Source organism: Mauremys mutica, chromosome 24 (genome assembly GCF_020497125.1).
Source record: "Mauremys mutica isolate MM-2020 ecotype Southern chromosome 24, ASM2049712v1, whole genome shotgun sequence".
In the NCBI taxonomy this organism is placed as follows: domain Eukaryota; kingdom Metazoa; phylum Chordata; order Testudines; family Geoemydidae; genus Mauremys; species Mauremys mutica.
In genome coordinates this window covers 8,708,893-8,729,101 of record NC_059095.1, presented here as the reverse complement: position 1 = coordinate 8,729,101, position 20,209 = coordinate 8,708,893, and the positions used below count along the sequence as shown (strand labels likewise).

General features: G+C 55.7%; 1 protein-coding gene across 2 annotated transcripts; it reads right to left on the bottom strand.

Moving 5' to 3' along the window:
• Positions 1 to 250: 250 nt before the first annotated feature.
• DAPK3 (death associated protein kinase 3) lies at positions 251 to 19,218 on the bottom strand. 2 transcript variants are annotated; one of them, XM_044998625.1, is made up of 9 exons: positions 19,118 to 19,218; positions 16,741 to 16,863; positions 11,429 to 11,789; positions 9,969 to 10,098; positions 9,523 to 9,571; positions 8,255 to 8,281; positions 7,820 to 7,972; positions 7,054 to 7,099; positions 251 to 5,832 (listed from the first exon to the last, which is right to left on the bottom strand). In XM_044998625.1, the coding sequence occupies exons 2-9, from the start codon at positions 16,800 to 16,802 to the stop codon at positions 5,290 to 5,292; spliced, it is 1,371 nt and encodes a 456-aa protein (XP_044854560.1). In that variant the 5' UTR covers positions 16,803 to 16,863; positions 19,118 to 19,218; the 3' UTR covers positions 251 to 5,289. The 2 variants fall into 2 exon arrangements, with proteins under 2 accessions (XP_044854560.1, XP_044854561.1); XM_044998626.1 differs by lacking the exon at positions 19,118 to 19,218 and adding an exon at positions 17,632 to 17,831.
• Between the last annotated feature and the right edge of the window lie 991 nt (positions 19,219 to 20,209).

Genomic DNA, 20,209 nt, shown 5'->3' with positions numbered 1-20,209 from the left:
CTGGGCCCATGGAGCAGGGGAGGGTTTGCAATCACATGGATGCAAAGAATGGGACTCTACGCAGGGCACCCTGATGGTGATCTACGGTGAAGCTCTCTCCTCCGGCTGGATTCGAACCAGCAGCTTGGAGGAGAGGGGCAGACAGAAAGTTTAACCAGTATAAGGTCTCCCCCCTGAGGCTACCTTATCCCCTCCCCTAAAGCCAGGTTCCTCCCACCCACGGCAGAACACAAGCCAACGCCACAGCCTGTTGATACAGAAATCTTTATTCCCTTAAAATAAAGACAGGCTGGTGTAACCCATTGGTACTGGATTGTGTGTGTCCCAGAGCAGAGGGGTACATGGGGTCACTCCTGCCTACTAAAAGTGAACCTAGCCCAAGGTTAATACAGCTCTCTGCTACACAGGCACTAGGGCATGGCACAGAACAACACGACCCATGAGCCCAGATAGCCAAGTGGGTGAACCAAGAAAGAGGGCTCAGCCCCTGTCTACACTGAGAGTCAGTGATTGGCCAACCCCTGACTCCCTTCAGGCAAAGTTGAACACTGATTGGCTACTAGTTGTTGCTGCTGAGCTGTGCTACAGCTCTCCTTCCAACACAGGGTTCAGGCAAGGAGCTGGAGGCACCGTCTGCCTTTCAACCCTAGGTTCTGATACAGACCAGTCAACTCCCTGCCCCAAGCAATGGCAGAGCCGCTGTTCCCCAGAGCCCGCTCTCAGCCTCTCTTTTGGGGACCCCTAGGCAGAGTGGAGACTTTCTCTGGGAAGGGGCCAGGGGTCCCACTAACTAGTGGCTCTCACACAGGAGTTTCTATCTGCCCCACTGTCACATTCATGACAAGCATCGGGATTCCCCAAGATCCAGCCCACGCTCTTCTCCCTCCTCAAGGCCCTGTGTTGTGTTGACAGCTGCGTGCAGCTTCAGGGAGTGACTAAGGACTTTCCCTGGACGGGAAGAGACGCTGGTCCTTGCTCAAGGACAGCCAAGGATTGCCACAGTGCAATACACCCAGGCACACCAGGGGGCTCCCAACTCATCCGAGCAGCTCGAGACCAGCCCATGGACAGACCTCACTGCTCACCTGGTAGTTCACACCTGCCTCCCCTCATCTATTTAATCCTGCACCGGCACCTGCTTTCTCCAGGACTGAGGGTAAAGGTATTCAAAAAACCAGGAACACACAGGAGTGGCTGCACGGTTCCCTCCTCCAGCCCCTGGGAACGCACAGCACACTGGTACGGAAAGGACACTTGGAGATCACACATCACAGGCCGGGAAAACACAAGTTTTCTGCAGATCTTGGCAACCAACATCTCTTGGTTCAGTATCTGGTTTCTCTGATCGACTGTGTATCCAAACAGGCCTAGAGATGAACCAGTCCAGGCCCCTCCCTCATTTCACAGACACATTTCTGTGCCACTAGAATAAGTTCGCCTGAAAGCGCCCTCTGGCCGGCGTCCACTTCGTTACGGAAGTTGGGTGCTGGGTTACGGCACATGCAATGGTGCTTTTGACTCAGATTGGCACAAACGCACGGGTCTATTTCATCTCTGAGGCAGCACCGGGAGCACTACAGCTCAGAGTTCAAGAGTTACCTGACAGCCCTCAATGCTGCACCTTACGCAGGCACGGGGGTGCCTTTCGAATCCACGGCCTCTGGAGCTATGGCACAGGAGAAAAGGGGAATACAATTGGAATGAGATAAGTGCATCAAACGTTGCCTCTGCAGAGGAAGAGGCAACAGCAATATTCTCCGCTAGGCATTTTCTTGCTCTTTCATTTTACAGTATGGAGCCCAAATCCTTAAGCTGGGTAAAGAGAACGGTCGAGAGATTTCCAGGTGTAGCTGCTGACACATGCGACCACACCCAGGATACAGCCTTGCAGCACCCAGCCCCGAACTCCGACCGCCAGGGTCCTACTCCCTCTCTGGTTACATAGCCTGGCAACAAGTGACATGAGCGCAGAGCAGAAGTCACGTGGGACCTGATCCTGGGAAGTGGCAAGCAATCCTTTATTCCCAGTGAAAACGACAGGACTGGAGGGTATCTGGCAACTGCAAGGACTGGGCCCCCGTGAGATTCAAAGTCTTTGGTCATAGATTGCTTAAAAGGACAAGGCAGAGAGACAGGGAAGAAAGCAGGGGTTTAGAGAGACCAGCTGAAAAGGGACTCTGAAGCAAGGCAGCTACTAGCCTGCTTGGCTTTTCAATGCAGATGCACAAGCCATAAAACAACAAATTCCTCACTGCTTCCAGGGCATTCTTGGCATTCTTCCCCTCCTGATGCTGGAGTCCACAGACTAGAAGAGACCAGACAAGCTGCACATGCCACCTTTGCAGCCTGATTATTGTTTTCCAGCTTGAGACGGTTTCTTCCCCCACCACTGCCAGTCTGCACCCAGACTCTTTCTTGCACTGGGTGGTTGTAGAGAGCAACCCCAGGCTAGAACAGACGGGAGGGAAGCCAAGAAAGGAGACTGATTGGATCTGGGGTTGAAGACAGAACATGGCTGTAAGGGTCAAAGTTAGGGAAACTGAAATTCAAGGTAAACTATAAACAAACAGTTGCCTTGAACTATCAAAGCAGCTGTCGGTACATTGCAGCAAGGGGGCAGCGAACGTTTTACTGACGACGAAACACAAAGTTAAACTTGGCTGGATAACAGGCCACAGAGCAGCCGTAACCGGACACGGGTGGTGGAGGCAGAAATGTGGTTTAGCTCGCAGGCAAGAGGATTGGCAAGTGGGTCGAGATGGGGATGGAAGGCAGGACTCCTGGGTTCTGTTCCCATGACTTGACTGTGCAATTCAGTTCACCTCTAGAAACACACACGGATTCTGCCCACAGGGTCAACTGAGGTTCAGCAAAGCACTCTCAGGTCCCTGGTTGGAAGGCGTTACGGGAATAACTCCAGGGAAGTGAAATCAAGCACTATAGACCGCAGGCCCTGAGCTGGCGCATGCTGGCAACATGCAGGGAGATGGGAAGTGCGCAGAGGCCAGTCCATGCCCAAAGGTGGGGCGGGAGTAGGGGAGAAAAGGGACAAGCCCTGACAAGTGGCTTCTGCACATGACGAACGTAAGGAGAGGGCGGGGGAGAAACGTGCAAGGGCATTAGGCCCTATAGGGTCAAACACTGAATCAGGCCACCAGGGCAGGATTGAAATTGAAGATCTGGTCGGTGACAAGCAGCGGGTTAGGAACACGCAGAACAAGGAGCAGGAGTGAGGCGAGACCCTTAGGGCCCGGCCCTCCCGTGGCCAGCAAAGCCGGCCCGGAGTACTGGGCAGGATGCCAGGCAGCCTGTTACATGCGTGAGAAGAGAATCAGGGAAGAGGCAGAAGACACAGCAAGGAAGGACCTGCATTGCGTTAGCCAACTCCATGTGCCTGCTAGTTGATCTCTCCCACCTCTGGCTTCCATGACACTGGGACTCCTATTGTACAACGAAGAAAGAGGTTGTTAGAGAAGAGGCTGCACAAACTCCTACGAGGGCTCAGGGCTGAGTGGCACCAAGCGGAGGGAAAACAGAAGCCACAGGACAGGCAGAGACCGAAGTTGGGAGGTATCCAGCTGCTTCAGCAGACAACGAGCAACTGACAGGTGGAAAAGGCTCCAAAAAGGAGCAGGAACAACCCCAGCCAAGATGGCGCCAGAGGAACAGCCAGGCCAGGAGGTGCAGAACAGACCAGGCACAGGGAGTTGACATGGGCAGGTATGTTCATGGCAGCCCCTGCGGCCGTCAGAGCTGCAGCTACCCAGCGTATCTTGGGAAGACGCCTGCTTGGGTTCAAGATCCTAGACTCCCAGTGCTCTCCTGCCACAAATAAAGCTGGGTCTTTGATATGGAGGCCAGCAGGGAGGAAGCGTGGCAGGAGAAGGCCAAACCCTGCCCTCATTAGGTAGGAGATTCAATTCTCCAACCCAGCACTGGCTCAGGAGAGCTCAGCCAGTCTCTTCCATGGCCAGGACCAAGAGAGGTGCAAATTAAACCCTGGAAAAGGGCAAGGATCACGCAGAGGACACCCTAGCATTCCAGAGAATCCTTTGCGGCGGGGACCAGTGCCCAGAAGCCCTAAAGCAAGCCCAAGCCCCACAGGTTATAGCTAGTAACTGCTGGACGGGAGGCAGCTCTAGTCTCAATGGTTCGCATTATCGCAAGGTGATCGATTCTCCGCCCAGATTGGTAAGAAAACATATTTCCAACAGCAGAGTGGCCTGGAGAGGTTAAAAAGAAATTAAAGCCCTCCCCTCACACCAGGGAATAAAGCAGCACTTGGGTCGCTGAGGGTCAAAGGCAGTTCCCGAGAAGGAAGGAAGGAAGGTCACGCTGCTGAGGCAACCGCTCTCAAGGAGCCTGCAAATCAGCGAGAGAGAGAGAGAGAGATTCTACGGGCGAGAGTACAGACAGGCCGCCACCGCACGAGCCGGCTAAGGCAAGTTGCCCAGGTCAGGAGGGCTTGACAGCCAGGTTACGGACTGGCCAGCTAGAAGCCCCTTTTCCAAAGGGTTTGGCTCTTCGCTCTCCAAACGTGTCAGGAGCTATCGAGACAGTCTGTACAATGCCCAGATCAAGGCCCCCTCCCTGAGCCGTTCAGCTCTCCCCTGGGAACACCCGCTGGTCTCTCCCCCCAGACAGGCAAGAGTCTTGTGAACTTGCAAGAGCAGCTCCCGCTGCCAGGATGCTCTCGAAATCCAAACGGCTGCAGTACCCAGGTCAGCATAGCCACAGTCGTGGCTCCTGGGAATTAGACAAGTCAAAGCTTCACTGCTGGTGGTCAGAGGCAGCAGGGAAGAGAGATGGAACATTACCAATGATCAGCATGGGATTTTGTTAATATCAGAGTAAGAAACAGCCCAAGTCCTTGGACAAAGGCTGGACCCACTCGCAAGTAATTAAAAGCTGCCATTGCCAATATACCCTCAAAACAGGGGGCTGGCCGGAGACCAGCCCATAAAGAGTGCAGCCTTCTCCTTTAATATGGTGGGGCAATTTGGGGAAGACTACAGGTCCCAGCATGCAGTGGGCTCAGCAGACTACAGTTTGGATCAGAAGCATTGCATGATGGGAGTTGTAGTGTCCAGGCTGTCATACCTGCATACTAAATACTGCTGCAGTCTATTCCAGTTTTATGCCATTAAGGCCAAGCCTCTTGGGCTCCTAGTGAATAGATGAAGCTCAGGTGGGCACAGATTGGGTGTCTCCCCTATACAGGCCATGGCAAAGGTATTCTCCCCCACAGCGTGTTCTCCTCGCCAGCCCCACAAGCTCAGAGGATGAAGGCTAGCGGATGCTGCAGTCCCCCTCTCCACCCTGCAGCTTCTCCTGCTCCACTGACCACACCAGCTCCTGCGCAAATTTCATCTCCGAGGCCACCTGCTTGGCCAGAGCCTCATAGCGGTTCTCCAGCTTCCGGTAGCGCCGTTTAAGCCCATTGGCCACCAGCAGGGTGCTCTTGGTCTCCTCCTGGGTCTGCTTTTTCAGGGCCTCTGTCTTCTGCAGCTCCTGCCGGATCTGGCGCAGGTCCTGGCGGATGATCTCATTCTCCTCCTTGTACCAGGACTCCTTCTCCTCGTAGATGGAGCGCAAGGCTTCGATGTCCTCCCGGAAGGACTTCTTGTTCCTCTCCATCTCCCGGAGGCTCTCCTCAACCACAGCCACGTACTCCAGGACCTTGGAGAAGCGCTCAAAGTTGATGTAGGTGTTGTTGGGGGGCATGCTGGAGTGGGACTTGATGGTGTACTCCTTGAGCCGAGTGGTCTTGAGACGCCGCCTCTCCGGCTTCTTGCCGTTGTCTTCATTGCGGACGTTCCTCCTCTTGATCACCTGCAAGGAGGAGAAGGGAAAACTCAGCTCTCAGGTACTGTCCAGGGTCAATGACTCTTCCCTCCCACCCCCAGGCTGCACATTTCATAGAATATCAGGGCTGGAAGGGACCTCAGGAGGTCATCTAGTCCAACCCCCTGCTCAAAGCAGGACCAACCCCCAACTAAATCAAACCAGGCCTTAAAAACCTCTAAAGATGGAGATTCCACCACCTCCCTAGATAACCCATTCCAGTGCTTCACCACCCTCCTAGTGAAATAGTGTTTCCTAATATCCAACCTAGACCTCCCTCACTTCAGCTTGAGACCATTGTTCCTTGTTCTGTCATCTGGTACCACTGAGCACAGTCTAGATCCATCCTCTTGGGAACCCCCTTTCAGCTAGTTGAAAGCAGCTATCAAATCCCCCCTCATTCTTCTCTTCTGCAGAATGAACAATTCCAGTTCCCTCAGCCTCTCCTCATAAGTCATGTGCTCCAGCCCCCTAAACATTTTTGTTGCCCTCCACTGGACTCTTTCCAATTTTTCCACATCCTTCTTGTAGTGTGGGGCCCAAAACTGGACACAGTACTCCAGATGAGGCCTCACCAGTGCTGAGTAGAGGGGAATGATCACATCCCTCGATCTGCTGGCAATGCCCCTACTTATACAGCCCAAAATGCCATTAGCCTTCTTGGCAACAAGGGCCCACTGCTGACTCATATCCAGCTTCTCGTCCACTGTAACCTCTAGGTCCTTTTCTGCAGAACTGCTGCCTAGCCATTCGGTCCCTAGTCTGTAGCAGTGCAGGCCAACAGCAAGCTGGCAGTTGCATTCACGCCATACACTTTGCGCATGGTTCAGAGCCAACCCACGTGCAGTGCAGTTCCCCTACCTCCATGGTGCAAGCCAATACTGATGGAGACATGGCCACCGGTCCCCCACTGCCCCCTGCCTGTAGAGAATTCCAGATTGTTTTGTCCCCACCCCTGCTTCAAGGCTGGCCAGGAATCAGCTCCCTCTAGACCAAGTCAGCACAGCTGCTAGCTCTCTCCAGGCTCGTGGAGTGAATGAGAAGCAAACGCTTCTTGCTTAAAGGGTGATACCAAGAGCAATTAGATGCCACAACAAATGGCCTGATTCTCCAGAGGGGCTGAGTGCACGCTGTTCCCATCCGTGGGAGTTGGGCTGTTCGGTACCTTTGGGAAACAGAGCCAGGCCACAAGAATTTATGGATTTTTACCTTAATCCAGGGATGCTCCAGGCTCTGGGCAATTGTCATCCGCTTCCTGCAACGACATTAGGTCTGTTCGTTATGCTACAGCAGCTGGACCGAGTTTTTGGCCTGCTCGGGGTCACTAGTTTTCAGCTGAAACCCGCACGCAGAGAGCTGAGCCAGTTATTCTCAGTCTCTGTTTTAATCCCACCAAGTGCCAGCCGTCAAATCAGCAGCAGCTTCCCCCTTCCATCAGCTGAGCCGACACACTCTGTACTGGAATTATTTGCCTTGCTGCCCTGCAGACCCAACCGCTGCCCAAGGCAAGCTAGCTTCTCTGCTAAGTGCAGGATTCCCATTAGAGGGGAGCTGGCTTCCAGAGATGCTGCAACGGCAGTCTGGTACCAGACTATCGTCCTGGAGAGCCGAGAGCCAGTCCAACGGCTCCCATTAAACCTGCACACCTGGAGCGGCAGATATTTTTGCTTTGAGGATATTGTGAGAGACTGGACCCTGTTGACGGCAGATAAGAAGCAGCTGTCGGAGGTTACGGACGTGAGAAAACAGCACTTCTGGCCTAAAACATGGGGCAGTCGCCTGCCATTCCTCTTACACTGAGTGTGCTGTGTGGTGACAACAAGCAGCAGGTTAGCCAAGCTCATCCACTGCACAGCGGCAGCAAGAGAGAGGCTGGGGCTTTTGGAGGCTGCTGGCAGCGGGCAGTGCTAGGCACACAGCAGACCGTCCCCATGCCTCGCTCCCCGCGGTTCGTTTCAACCGACTGGTCTCGTACTTGGGATCTTTGACAAGCAGGCGCCGGATGAAGTCCTTGGCCAGCTCGCTGGTGTTGCTGAAATACTCCTCGTCGAAGTCGTAGTTCACGGCGGAGATGTTCGTCAGCGTCTCCTGCTTCGTTTCGCCCAGGAACGGAGAGGCGCCACTTAGACTGCAGGGCGAGATCAGACAGTTACCATCAGACACCGCTCGGTGCCGACAGCGCCAAGCCCTGCCGCTCGCTCCCAAACACCTGCACTAACATTACTTTGGTTCCCCTGACTTGGGTCAGAGAGGGGGAAAAAGGACTTGCCCCAGGTCAGGCAGTGACTCAGTGGCAACGCTGGGAGTAGGACCCAGGACGTCTGAATCCCAGCCTTTGACAACACTGTCTCCTCAAGCACAGCAGAGCATATTCTTACCCAGAGAGAAGAATAATTGTCCTTGTACTCACAGAATGTATGTGATGACCCCGATGCTCCTAGGAGAGAGGGAGAGGACACAAGATCACTGCATTGTAGAGCAGTTTTTAGTCAGGTCTTTCCTCACTCCAGCCTTAAGTCTTTTAGGTTTTCCAGCGGAGGGCACGTGTTAGTGACAGATCAGTCCACCCTGCAGCCAGCTTGCCCCAAGATTTCATCTTTCCCTTAGCACAGACGCTTTCTAGGTCTAGGACAAGGTTCCCCGTTCACGTCTCTGAGCTGCCCGAGTTAAGGATCAAAGCTCAGGTCAGGGAATCCGGGGTTTGGTTATTTCATTAGAAGCTTCCAGGATGTGCAAGTCAACCAAATCCCACTCAGCCTTCAGCGATTACAGGCCTATCCCGAGCCCTGGTGCAAATACCCAACACCCACCCACCCCCACCCCAGAGCTAGATTTAGCAGCATTCAAAGAGACCAGCCTGTCTGAAAGTCAGATTGCTGGGGCCCACCAGGAATTAAAGGCCTGCCCTCTTCAGCGAGAGGGGTACCACAGAACCGGGAATTGACCTGGGACAACAGATGAAACAGGAACAGGAGCGAGGGACAAAAAGATATAAAAGGAGGGAATTAGATGGTCAGGCTTGACAAAGCCCTGGCTGGGATGATTTAGTTGGGGATTGGTCCTGCTTTGAGCAGGGGGTTGGACTAGATACCTCCCGAGGTCCCTTCCAACCCTGAGATTCTATGGCATTGAGCAGACAGCAACAAGCTCAGCAGACCCCAGCCAGAACATTGCCTGGCTACGGGAGACAAGCAAGGAACTGAAACAAGCCCCAAAGATGCAGAATTCCCTCCTCCTGGGCTGATTGCCAGTGCCAGGCTGACAGCCCCGCAGACTGAGGCAACCCATTTACCTACATGAATGTGCCACATGGGGGTTGGACTAGATGACCTCCTGAGGTCCCTTCCAACCCTGAGATTCTATGATTCTATGACATGCATATTAGCACTGCAAGCTAGTGTATGGGCCAAGATAGCACAGCTAGTATGGGCCACTTCCCTCACCCTGCCCAACCAGCACCCCTCAACCCTGGCTTAGAGGGACTCCACTCCAGCTAAAGACAACGGTTCAGTCCCCAGGTGCATTTAATTCTTGGCCTCTGTCAGGAAGCTGCCAGCTGGTGTCTACCACAGAGAGGGTGCAAACACCTGCCCACTAAGAACTGGGCCGAAACCACCCACATCAGCAGCTGTTCTACAACGGGCCTGTGGCTATGATGGAGAGTCATGGCATACTCACCACATGTCAGCCTCCAGCCCCAGGGGCTCGTAGTTCACTATTTCAGGGGCTTTAGAAGGAAAGAGAGAAAGTTATGCTGCAGGGAGACTCCATTGCAAGCAGCTTGGGGCATCTCGTGCAACGACTCAAACCCCCACTGGACTTAGCCAGAGCTTTGGTGATACTTTTCTTCTGGGGACGTCAAAGAGTTGTAGCAAGGGTACCCAAATCTCGCCCTGTCCAGGGCTGCACTAGCAGCTTCCTCAGACTCAGGGAGGTCCTGGATACACAACTGATAGAGCGAAGGGAGGCTGCTGTGGGCTCTGATACACAGGGGCACCATACAGGAATACAGCTCTCCACCGCCCCCCTGGCTCTCCTTCACTGCAAAGTCCCAGAGCATCTTTCCAAGATTCAAACAAGCCTCCAGAACACCGAGAGCCGCCACCACCCCACTTCCCTCTTACCTACAAACTCCGGGGTCCCAAAGATGTTTTTGAACTCATTCCCTGCTTCGATTTTGTGAGCAATGCCGAAGTCGATGAGTTTGATGCGGGGGTTTGGCACGTTCTTGTCCAGCAGCATGATGTTCTCGGGCTGGAGAGAAGCAAACGCAGCAGGGCTTTTTCATATTGGCTTCCGACAACACTAAGATCCCTGTACCTTTGAGTGCAACTCTATACTGGAAAGAGACATCCTGTGATTCCCTATCCTCCTTCCCCCCTCCCAGACTTGGTCTAACTCTATACTACAGAGTTAGGTCGACGTAAGGTAGCTTACGTTGTAGGCAGGGGTGGGGGCTCCAGCCGAGAGCCCCGCATGGTGGTGCCAGGGGCTGGGGCTCTAGCTCTCAGTGCTCCACACAGTTGAGTGAGTGGAAGTGCTCCTGGTAAGTGCGTGATAGCCAACAGAGGGGGCATAGCATGGACATGAACCCCCGCAGCTGTACATCGACCTAGCTCAGGCCAAATTAATTTTTTAGCTTAGTCATTTCTGCTCAGAACACGGCTTTCCAAGCTGCCAGCCCTGCAGACTCTGCCTGGGATCTGAAAGGCAAGCTGGGTTCCTTCCTGCCACATCAGTAACGGAGACCCTGTGGTTAGAGCTCCACTGACAACTGCTTTGATGCTGCCTTGTGAAACAGCACAGATTCCAGCTTGCTCTCCCACAGCCGCTGCTGAGAGGAGTTAAAAATGCACACGTCAGGAAGTAAAGACTAAGCAGCACTGGTATGGGACCATTTCCACGTGGCTATTTCAAACATCCACCCAGAATGCCAAGGATAAGCCTCAGCTGCAGCTGAGACTCTGGACTTACACACAGTGCTTGTGTAAAGTCACTGAGCATTATTTCACTGCTGTGGTTGTATTTACTGTCTCTCTCTCAAGAGCCCTTCACCACCTCTCCGAGCTTCACCTGCCTATGTGAAGCACAGGGTGTCCAATCTGGATTCAGTCCTTTGCCTCTGTGCATACACGCTTCGGTTTGACTCCAAACCGACAGGCCGGAGTCTGATGCTAGCAAACACCCAGAGTACTCCACCGGAGTAAGTGGATTGGCACCAGTGCAAACGAGAGCAGAATTCAGCCTGTAGGTTCGGGTTCAGAGGGCTTGGGAAGCGGAGACAGACCAAGCAATCGGGACTTTTCTTCCAAGTGAGAGATAAAAGCACCTCATTTATCCCCCGCAGCACCACACCACACCCAAGAAAAAGGAGCGCCAACTACTGGACCACAAACGGCTCCCCGCAGCAGCCCTTGGAGATCTGCCACCCGGTATCCACCGGCTTTGATCTCATTGAGCTGAGACGATCTCATGAGATCACCGCACAAGATGGAGTCGGCCTCACAGTCAATAAGTCTGTCCGCACCTTGACTCCGCTGTGTCTAGCAGGCCAGGGCCCTGGGCACCATAGGCCGAAACTTACCTTCAGGTCGAAGTGCGCTATGCGCTTGGAATGCAAGTAGTGGACTCCATCCAGGATCTGCTTGAGGAACTGGGTGGCCTCTTCCTCCGTCAGGGACTCCTTCTCGGCCAGGAAGTCAAAGAGCTCGCCCCCCGAGACCAGCTCCAGGATCAGCACCACGTCCGTCTTGTTCTCGAAGATGTCATGGAGCGTGATGATGTTGGGGTGCTGGATCTCCCGCAGGATGTCCACCTCCCTCTCGATCTCCTCCCGGCTCACGCCCCGCCGGCTGGACGACAGGCGCCGCTTCTTGATGAACTTGGCCGCATACTCCAGGCCGCTTTTCTTCTCCCGGCACTTCCGCACGATGGCAAACTGGCCGCTGCACGGAGGAGAAAGGACGCATCAGTTAATAAGACCTCTCCTCACTGGCACCTGCCTGGAGGAGTCAGTGACTGCAGTGGGGTATCTACAGCCTGCAAAGCTTGGAGTCTAAAGAGACCTCCCATAGGTACGTTTCCTTACTGAGAAGGGTGCAACTCCTTACAAATCTGCTGGGAGCCACAGTACTTCCGTGGGCAGCAGGTAAAGCCCTTCCACTCGACTCTAGGTCTAAGCGTCTGCCTTCTCCATGCACCACTTGGCCAACTCAGGGATTGGGGCATCATGGACACTGAAAGCTGAGCACCAAGGCAGAATAAAAGCCCCTTCTTGGAGAGCACACTTCCACCGCCTGTGGCGTACAAACAGACCGAATTGCTGCCAAGCCAGGACAGATCAATACCCCAGCTCATCCCCTGTGGTTGTCAGTCTGTGAGGCATCAGAGGCAGGATTGGAATAAACCGATACCGCCACTACATGCCACTGTGCTGGGTAGGATGAAAGAAGGAAGGAAAAGACTTCCCTCCTGGCTGCAGCTAGAGTTCAGTTAACATCCTAGAGCAGGGGTGGGCAAACTTTTTGGCCCAAGGGCCATATCTGGGTAGGGAAATTGTGTGGCGGGCCATGAATGCTCACGAAATTTGGGGTTGGGATGCAGGGGGGTGGGAAAGGGGCAGGGGGGTGATGGCTCCGGCTAGGGTGTGGGCTCTGGGTCGGGGCTGGGGATGAGGGGTTGGAGGTGCAGGAGGGTGCTCCGGGTTGGTACCAAAGGGTTTGGAGGGCAGGAGGGGGATCAGGGCTGGGGCAGGGGGTCGGGTCACAGAAGGGAGTTGGGGGTGCAGGCTCTGGGCGGCGCTTACCTCCAGTTGCTCCCAGAAGCAGCAGCATGTTTCCACCTCCAGCTCCTACGCGGAGGCTCAGCCAGGTGGCTCTGCGCCCTGCCCCTGCAGCTCCCATTGGCCATGGTTCCTGGCCAATAGGAGCTGTGGGGGTGGCGCTTGGGGTGGGGGCAGCATGCAGAGCCCCTTGGTTGCCCCCACACATAGGAGCCAGAGGGGGGACATGCTGCTGCTTCTAGGAGCCACGCAGAGCCATGGCACATGCGGAGAGGGGCAAGCCCCTGACCCCACTCCCCAGCAGGAGCTCGAGGGCCAGATTAAAACGTCTGAAGGGCCAGATGCAGCCCCCCAGGCCGTAGTTTGCCTACTCCTGTCCTAGAGCATGATTGATGGTTCATGCTGGTTTTATCCTAAGTACGTCACCGCAGATGCTGTTCTGATTCATACAAATCTCTAGCCCTTCCTTGAAACGTATTAATCTACCCAGGTATCAGGAAGCCTATCATGGTAACAATGTGATTAGGCTGCTTAGGCATTTATGCAATATCCTGCTGATATATAACCGCAAGTTACAAGGCTCAGTGCCGGAATCAGGCAGTTCCCGTGGCCTGATGATCACAAAGGTCCCTTCCGGCCTTCAGATCTACGAATCCAGTGGCTCAAGAGTTCCAATCACCATTCTGGAGCACCCCGAGATGTCGATTTCACCGTGAGGAGCATTTGGGAAGAAGCATGCCCGTGCAACTGACCCAGACAGCAATGCTCAGCACTGACAGAGCTCTTTAGATTTGCAAGTGCTTTGTGAATACTAATTTATAACACGTGCTCCCCCTGTGGTCTACGTCAGTGACACCCCTATTTTACAAGCAGGAAAATTGAGGCTCTGAGAGGTTATGTTACTGACACGCAGGGGGTTGGCGACAGAGTCAAAAAACAGAACCCAGGGAATCCTGACCCCCCCGGACCCACAAAACTATGCTGCCTCCGGAAGTTACAGGCCCAGATTTAGATGGATTTCTTCCTCTTCCTGGGAGGATCAAAATTAACTGCCCCTGCGTTAGGGTGACCAGATAGCAAGTGTGAAAAATCGGGACTGGCAGCGGGAGGGGGTAATAGGCGCCTGTATAAAGACAAAGCCCCAAATATCAGGGCTGTCCCTATAAAATGGGGACATCTGGTCACCCTCCCCCCCCCCCCTTACACTGCAAGCATCTTTGCCTCCAACTGGGTTATTTACATTTTTAAACAGTGACATCAAGGCTTGCTTCACTGGCTGGCGGCTGCCAGGCCTGAACTTTCCATATAAGGCTTGTGCTTGGACAGGAAACAGTCAGAGCTGATCAAATGCTAAAAACTTCCCAGACCAACAGCCTCTTACCTCCCAGCAGCCTGCCTGGATTAGAGCGTACTGAGCAGGGGAGGAAGAAGTGGGCTGTGACGGGTGAAGTGTCTAACAAACCAATGTCTTCTAGGAAATGCAGAAATAAGGAGGTCACCTTGTCGGGACAGAGAAGTGATGAAATAGTCACACACCGAAGGAGAGCTACCGCCAGAGCAGCAAAGCCTTAGATTCCCTGGATTCCTTCCCCAGGGAGCACAATAGGCACACTCGTTTTAAGCTGCTCACCCCTTTATGAGCACATTAGTCAAACCCAAAGCACAGAGGAAGGGGGGAGCCACTTTCCTCCTTTAAACATCTTGTGTCCCCCTCTGCACCCATCTCTCTTCACTGCCACAGTCATCAACCTTCCAGCTGCCTGAACAGCAGGGAGCAAGGGGAACCCATGCCGCTCCTTGCTCAGCTGGACGGGATGGTGACACAAAACTCCTTCCCCAAGGGGCTGGGGAGCCCAGGGATTAGAGGAACCCATGAAACAAACTTTCGGCCGCATCCCAAGAAGGCAGAACTACAGCAGCAGCAGGTTGGTCCAGCAGACTTGAAAAGAGAATTCAACTAAAGGTCAAAAGGCCCAGGAATGTAGCCTTAACAGTCTCCGAAGAGTTCACCTGAGAACTGCCAGCTCTTATGCCCACACACATTCTCGGCAATGGAGAAGACCGATTACCATCTCAAAGTAAACAGAAAGAGGCACATATGCACTGCAGCGTGGGCCAGACCCACAAAGCACCACACAATACCACTGCCCAGGTAACACTCCCTCCGCTCCTGTAAGGTGGACAGGCCGGGAGGATTGCTTGGAAAACGCTTTGAGCCAGTGCAGGGTTCCAACGAGCGCCATTCTTATTTAAACACCAACAAGGCCACCTGTGCTGTTACCGCACTCAAAAGGAAAACACTGCCCCTAAGGAACTCCCGAGCTGTATTCCAATACACAACACGCCTTAGCTAGCGGCGGCGGACGCTGAAGGCAGTCCACAAAACATCTAACATTGCATGTTATTTAAACCAGAGACACCATGGCAATCACCAGCTAGGTTTAGATGTCGAAGTCTAATGCCAAACTTAAACGCCATTCTCACACACGCACACCAGAATTTTCTGGGCTTGCTACATCTGAACCACTTTAACTCTCCTTCTACGTTTCAGACTTGGAATACAGACTTCAAGGGACACCAACAACCTCAATTTGATTCAGAAGTTTAATTTGGTGGGGAAAGGTTTTCTAAGAAGCCGAAGATCATCAGAAATGTTCTCAACACAGGATTTTTCCACTTTTATTTTACTGTTTACAAGCAAGCATTCCCCTACAGAGTCAAACTCCAGTGATACTCAGACCTCAGTGGTTCATGAGTCAAATTAGCCAGCAGCGTTACCCAAAAGAGCCACAGTCATGTGAATTCACTGTTTCATTTCCTATTTGGATATATTATTCTCACAGCAAAATGACTGACCATTATTATCTTAGCAACTACAACTGGTTAATAACATAGTAAGAGCATCCTGATTGGTTAATAATTCAATCACACGGTGTTTTAATATGTGCTACAAAGAGCCGCAGGAGACACATTGAAGAGCCACTCGCAGCTCACGAGCCTGTCTGACTATCACTGTGTTAGACCATAAGCCCTTTGGAACAGGGGTTGCATCTTCCTATGGGTTTGTATAGCACCTGGAGCAAAGGCCTCCACCAAGTGGGACCTTTGGACACTGCTGCAATAAATAGTAGCTCCATCATCAACACCAAAAACTTGGGGAGGGTTTCTGTTGACGCTAAGACATGGAGCACAGCTAAGATGCACACAGGTTTTGCATCCAATGTGAATAAGTCCAGTCTGCATGCAACCCAACAGCCTCCTCTTCCTGTGTTCTAAAGACAGCTGAGCTTCTGCTGAGAGGCAAAGATGATTCATAGCAGGAACATGCCTCAAACATGCAGAGCGACTGAGACACCAATGAAGAATGCTAAGCAAGCCACAGTGATCTTTTTGAGGCAGGGCAGATCCAGCCAAACAGGGACATGATGTGAGCGGCTTATGGGGAAAAGAGCCATAGCTCCACTAGAAAAAGGAGCGAATTGTGACTAAAAATGCTTGGCCTTTGTATAAGAGCCTGTCACCGTCTGGTCTCTCTGATTGGCCCAATGAATATTTATACAAACTGGAACAACTCCAGCAGGAGAGATTGAGACCTCCCCCCACGCCCACCCCCATCAGGCTGCCTGGCGGGCGCTCTGTTGAAACTCCACCCTGAACCTGAGAAACCTTCCCAACTAAAGAATTATCAAAACTGGCCCATTCCCATAAAAAGTTTGTTTCAATGAATCAACATTTGTCTGGCCAAAACAAAGAGGTGTTAAATTCCCAACCAGCTCAAGTTTTAAATATTCATTAAGCCTCCCCCGACCCACCCCTGGGAGGTAGATAAGGGATATAAACAGATCCCTTAAGCAATAAAGCTGGCTCTGGAGAAAGACACAGCAGCTGAACAGCAGAACTGCCCAACACTTTAAAACAGCAAGTGGTAGAGAATCCCACACCTGATGGAACACGCAGGGTGGGAACATGGAGACAGGGTGTAGCGACCAGAAATGGAAATTGCAAAAGAAATGCCATGAGTTTATTTAATGACTATAAGCAGTCAGGCTCTTGGCTTTATGGCCAGGAGACTGCACCACCCGCAGCAGAGCACGCCCCCTAGTTAGCACACTCACCTGCCCAACTCTTCTCCCATCTCATAATGGTCATCCACATTCTCCTGCCTGAAGGTGGACATGGCTGTCAGACCAAAAGGAGCCCAGCCCACCCTTCAGAGAGCCAGACAGCTCAGTTCAACCCTGGAAGGAGACAAGGGGAACAAGAGAATTGTCATGCCCCAATCAGCCACAGACATTCCAGCGCTGTGGGATGAGCAACAGAACCCCTGCATGACGCAGCGGCACCTGCTCTAAACTGGCACGTGAATGGATACAAGAGATGGATGAGCTCTGCTCTTACGTTGCATCTATTTCTAGTTCATTCGCACCCAGCCAAGGCAGGACTGATCCCTGCCGTCTGCTCTCCAGGGTTATGATTCAGTGCCCGCCCCCCTGCTTGTGGGAAGATATTTCAGTCTAGCAGATTATTACAGTAGCCCCGAGGAGCTACGGACAGAGCCCCATTGTGGTAGGTGCTGTATAGATGCATAGCAAGAGACTGTCCATGCCCAAGGACTGACCCATAGTCACAGAGGGAGTCTGTGGCAGAGCCAGGGATTAAACCCAAATTTCGTGAGTCCTAGTCCAGTGCTATAACCCCCAAACCATCATTCTTTGTCCCTCAGCCACCCTCCTTCCCACCCTTTTTGTTCAGCTTCCCCGACATCCTCTGCTAAGGGAGAGGAAAGCTCACCCTCCCCTACTCAGCCCCATGACACAGCACTGGGTAAGACCCCTAAATAAGTCACCAGGCCCTGAATGGAGGCGACGAGGGGCTCAATCAGCACATTGATTTTATAAATCTGAAAGAGGAGGAAGCAAAGCCGAGCTTGTTCTGATGTTTCCACTCTGCCCACTGGGGTGCACTGGAGGAGAGAGGGATCTACACAAAGGAACTTCAGGCCTCACCCTCTCACCACACTCCAACTACAATACAAGAACCACTGTCCCCAGGGGTGCAGGAACAATCTGTACAGGGGGGGGGTGCTAAGAGCCATCGAACCAAACTGTGAACCCTGGATGTGATGGAAACCGCTTCAAGCCACGGGGGGCGGCAGTAGCCCCACTTCCAGCACCTCTGACTGTCCCCAAGTTACACTTGCCTGGAGCTCCACACAACCCTCCACGCCTAACCCCTCACCCCCTCTCTACCCCTCGGCCCAACACAGTCCCCTGCCCCACCACGCAGCCCCCTAGTACTCCGCACAGTGCTCCACCCTGCCCCCACACAGCCCCCGCCTCACTCCCTACGCAGACGCAGCCCCCACTCCCTGTGGCCAGCACCACACTACCCCCCACCCAGCCCCATAACCCCCCCCCACACACACACCGGCCTCACTCCCTGTGGCCCATCACCACCCTGCCCCCTAGCCCCCACACAGCCCCCTGCCCCACTCACCACCCACACGCAGCCCCCGCTCCCTGTGGCCAGCACCACACTACCCCCCACCGCCCCCTAACCCCCCCCCACACCCCGCCTCACTCCCTGTGCCCCCCCACCCTGCCCCCTAACCCCCACACACACCCCGCCTCACTCCCTGTGGCCCATCACCACCCTGCCCCCTAGCCCCCAAACACACCCCGCCTCACTCCCTGTGCCCCCCACCCTATCCCCTCGCCCCCCCACACACCCCGCCTCACTCCCTGTGCCCCCCCACCCTGCCCCCTAGCCCCCACACACACCCCGCCTCGCTCCCTGTGCCCCCCCACCCTGCCCCCTAGCCCCCACACACACCCCGCCTCACTCCCTGTGCCCCCCCACCCTGCCCCTAGCCCCCACACACACCCCGCCTAACTCCCTGTGCCCCCGACCCTTGCCCCCTCGCCCCCCCACACACCCCGCCTCCCTCCCTGTGCCCCCCCACCCTGCCCCCTAGCCCCCCCACACACCCCGCCTCACTCCCTGTGCCCCCCCACCCTGCCCCCTAGCCCCCCCACACACCCCGCCTCACTCCCTGTGCCCCCCCACCCTGCCCCCTAGCCGACACACACACCCCGCCTCACTCCCTGTGCCCCCCCACCCTGCCCCCTAGCCCCCCCACACACCCCGCCTCACTCCCTGTGCCCCCCCACCCTGCCCCCTAGCCCCCACACACACCCCGCCTCACTCCCTGTGCCCCCCCACCCCCCCCACACACACCCCGCCTCGCTCCCTGTGCCCCCCCACCCTGCCCCCTAGCCCCCACACAGCCCCCTGCCCCGATCCCTGTGCCCCCCCCCCACCCTGCCCCCGAGCCCCCACACAGCCCCCTGCCCCGATCCCTGTGGCCCCCACCATCCACCCCCCGCCAGGGGCCGCCCCACAACCCCGGCCCGAGCCCCGCCTCGCCCCTCGAGGCCCCCACTCCCCAGCAGCCGCAGCCGCCCGAGCCCCGGCCCCGATCCGGACCCCCACCTGGGCCCGCGGCTGCTGCATTCCGACACTCCCGACTCGCTCCCCTCGCCCCGCGCCCACCATTGGCTGAGCCGCGGCTGCTACGTCACCGCAGCCAGCCCGGCCCCGTGCGCGCCATTGGCCGAGCCGGCAGCGCGTCACGGGGCAAAGCCTCGCGCTGGGGAGAGGCTGCAGCTCCGGGACCAGCCGGGATTCCCCGGGACCGCCCCTCCCCCGCCCGGGCGGCGGGCCCCCCCCCCCCGAGTCTATCCCCGCCCCCCCCCCCCCCCCGAGTCTATCCCCGCCCCTCCCCCCCGTGCACCCCCCGGGCCCCTCCCCGCCCCTCCCCCCTGGCGGCGGGGCCCCCCCGGGCCCCTCCCCGCCCCTCCCCCTCGTGCATCCCCCGGGCTCATCCCCGGCCCGATCCCCGCCCCTCCCCCCTGGCGGCGGGGCTTCCCCCGTGCACCCCCCTGGGCCTATACCCGCCCCTCCCCCCGGTCCGATCCCCACCCCTCCCCCTCGTGCATCCCCCGGGCCTATCCCCGCCCCTCCCCCCGCCGGCGGGGCTCCCCCGTGCACCCCCTGGGCCTATCCCCATCCCTCTCCCCAGGGCCGGCGCTTCCATTTAGGTGACCTAGGCAGTCGCCTAGGGCGCCAGGATTTGGGGGGGGGCAGCATTTTGCCGGGAGGGCGGCAGGCGGCTCCGGTGGACCTCCCGCAGGCGTGCCTGCGGAGGGTCCGCTGGTCCCGCGGCTCCGGTGGAGCATCCGCACACCTGCGGGAGGTGGCGGCTAAATGGGTAGAGCCGGCCCTGCGCCTAGGGCGCCAAAAACCCTGGCGCCGCTCCTGCCTCCCCCCCGGGCAGCGGGGCTCCCCTATAGGCCAGGGCCGGCTCCAGACCCAAGCGCCCGCTTGGGGCGGCATTTTGCCGGCAGGGCGGCAGGTGGCTCCGGTGGACCTTCCGCAGTCATGCCTGCGGGAGGTGCACCGGAGCCGCGGGACCAGCGGACCTCCCGCAGGCATGACTGCGGAGGGTCCGGTGTTCCCGCGGCTCCAGTCGACCTCCCGCAGGTATGACTGCGGACGGTTCGCTGGTTCCGCGGCTCGGGTGGA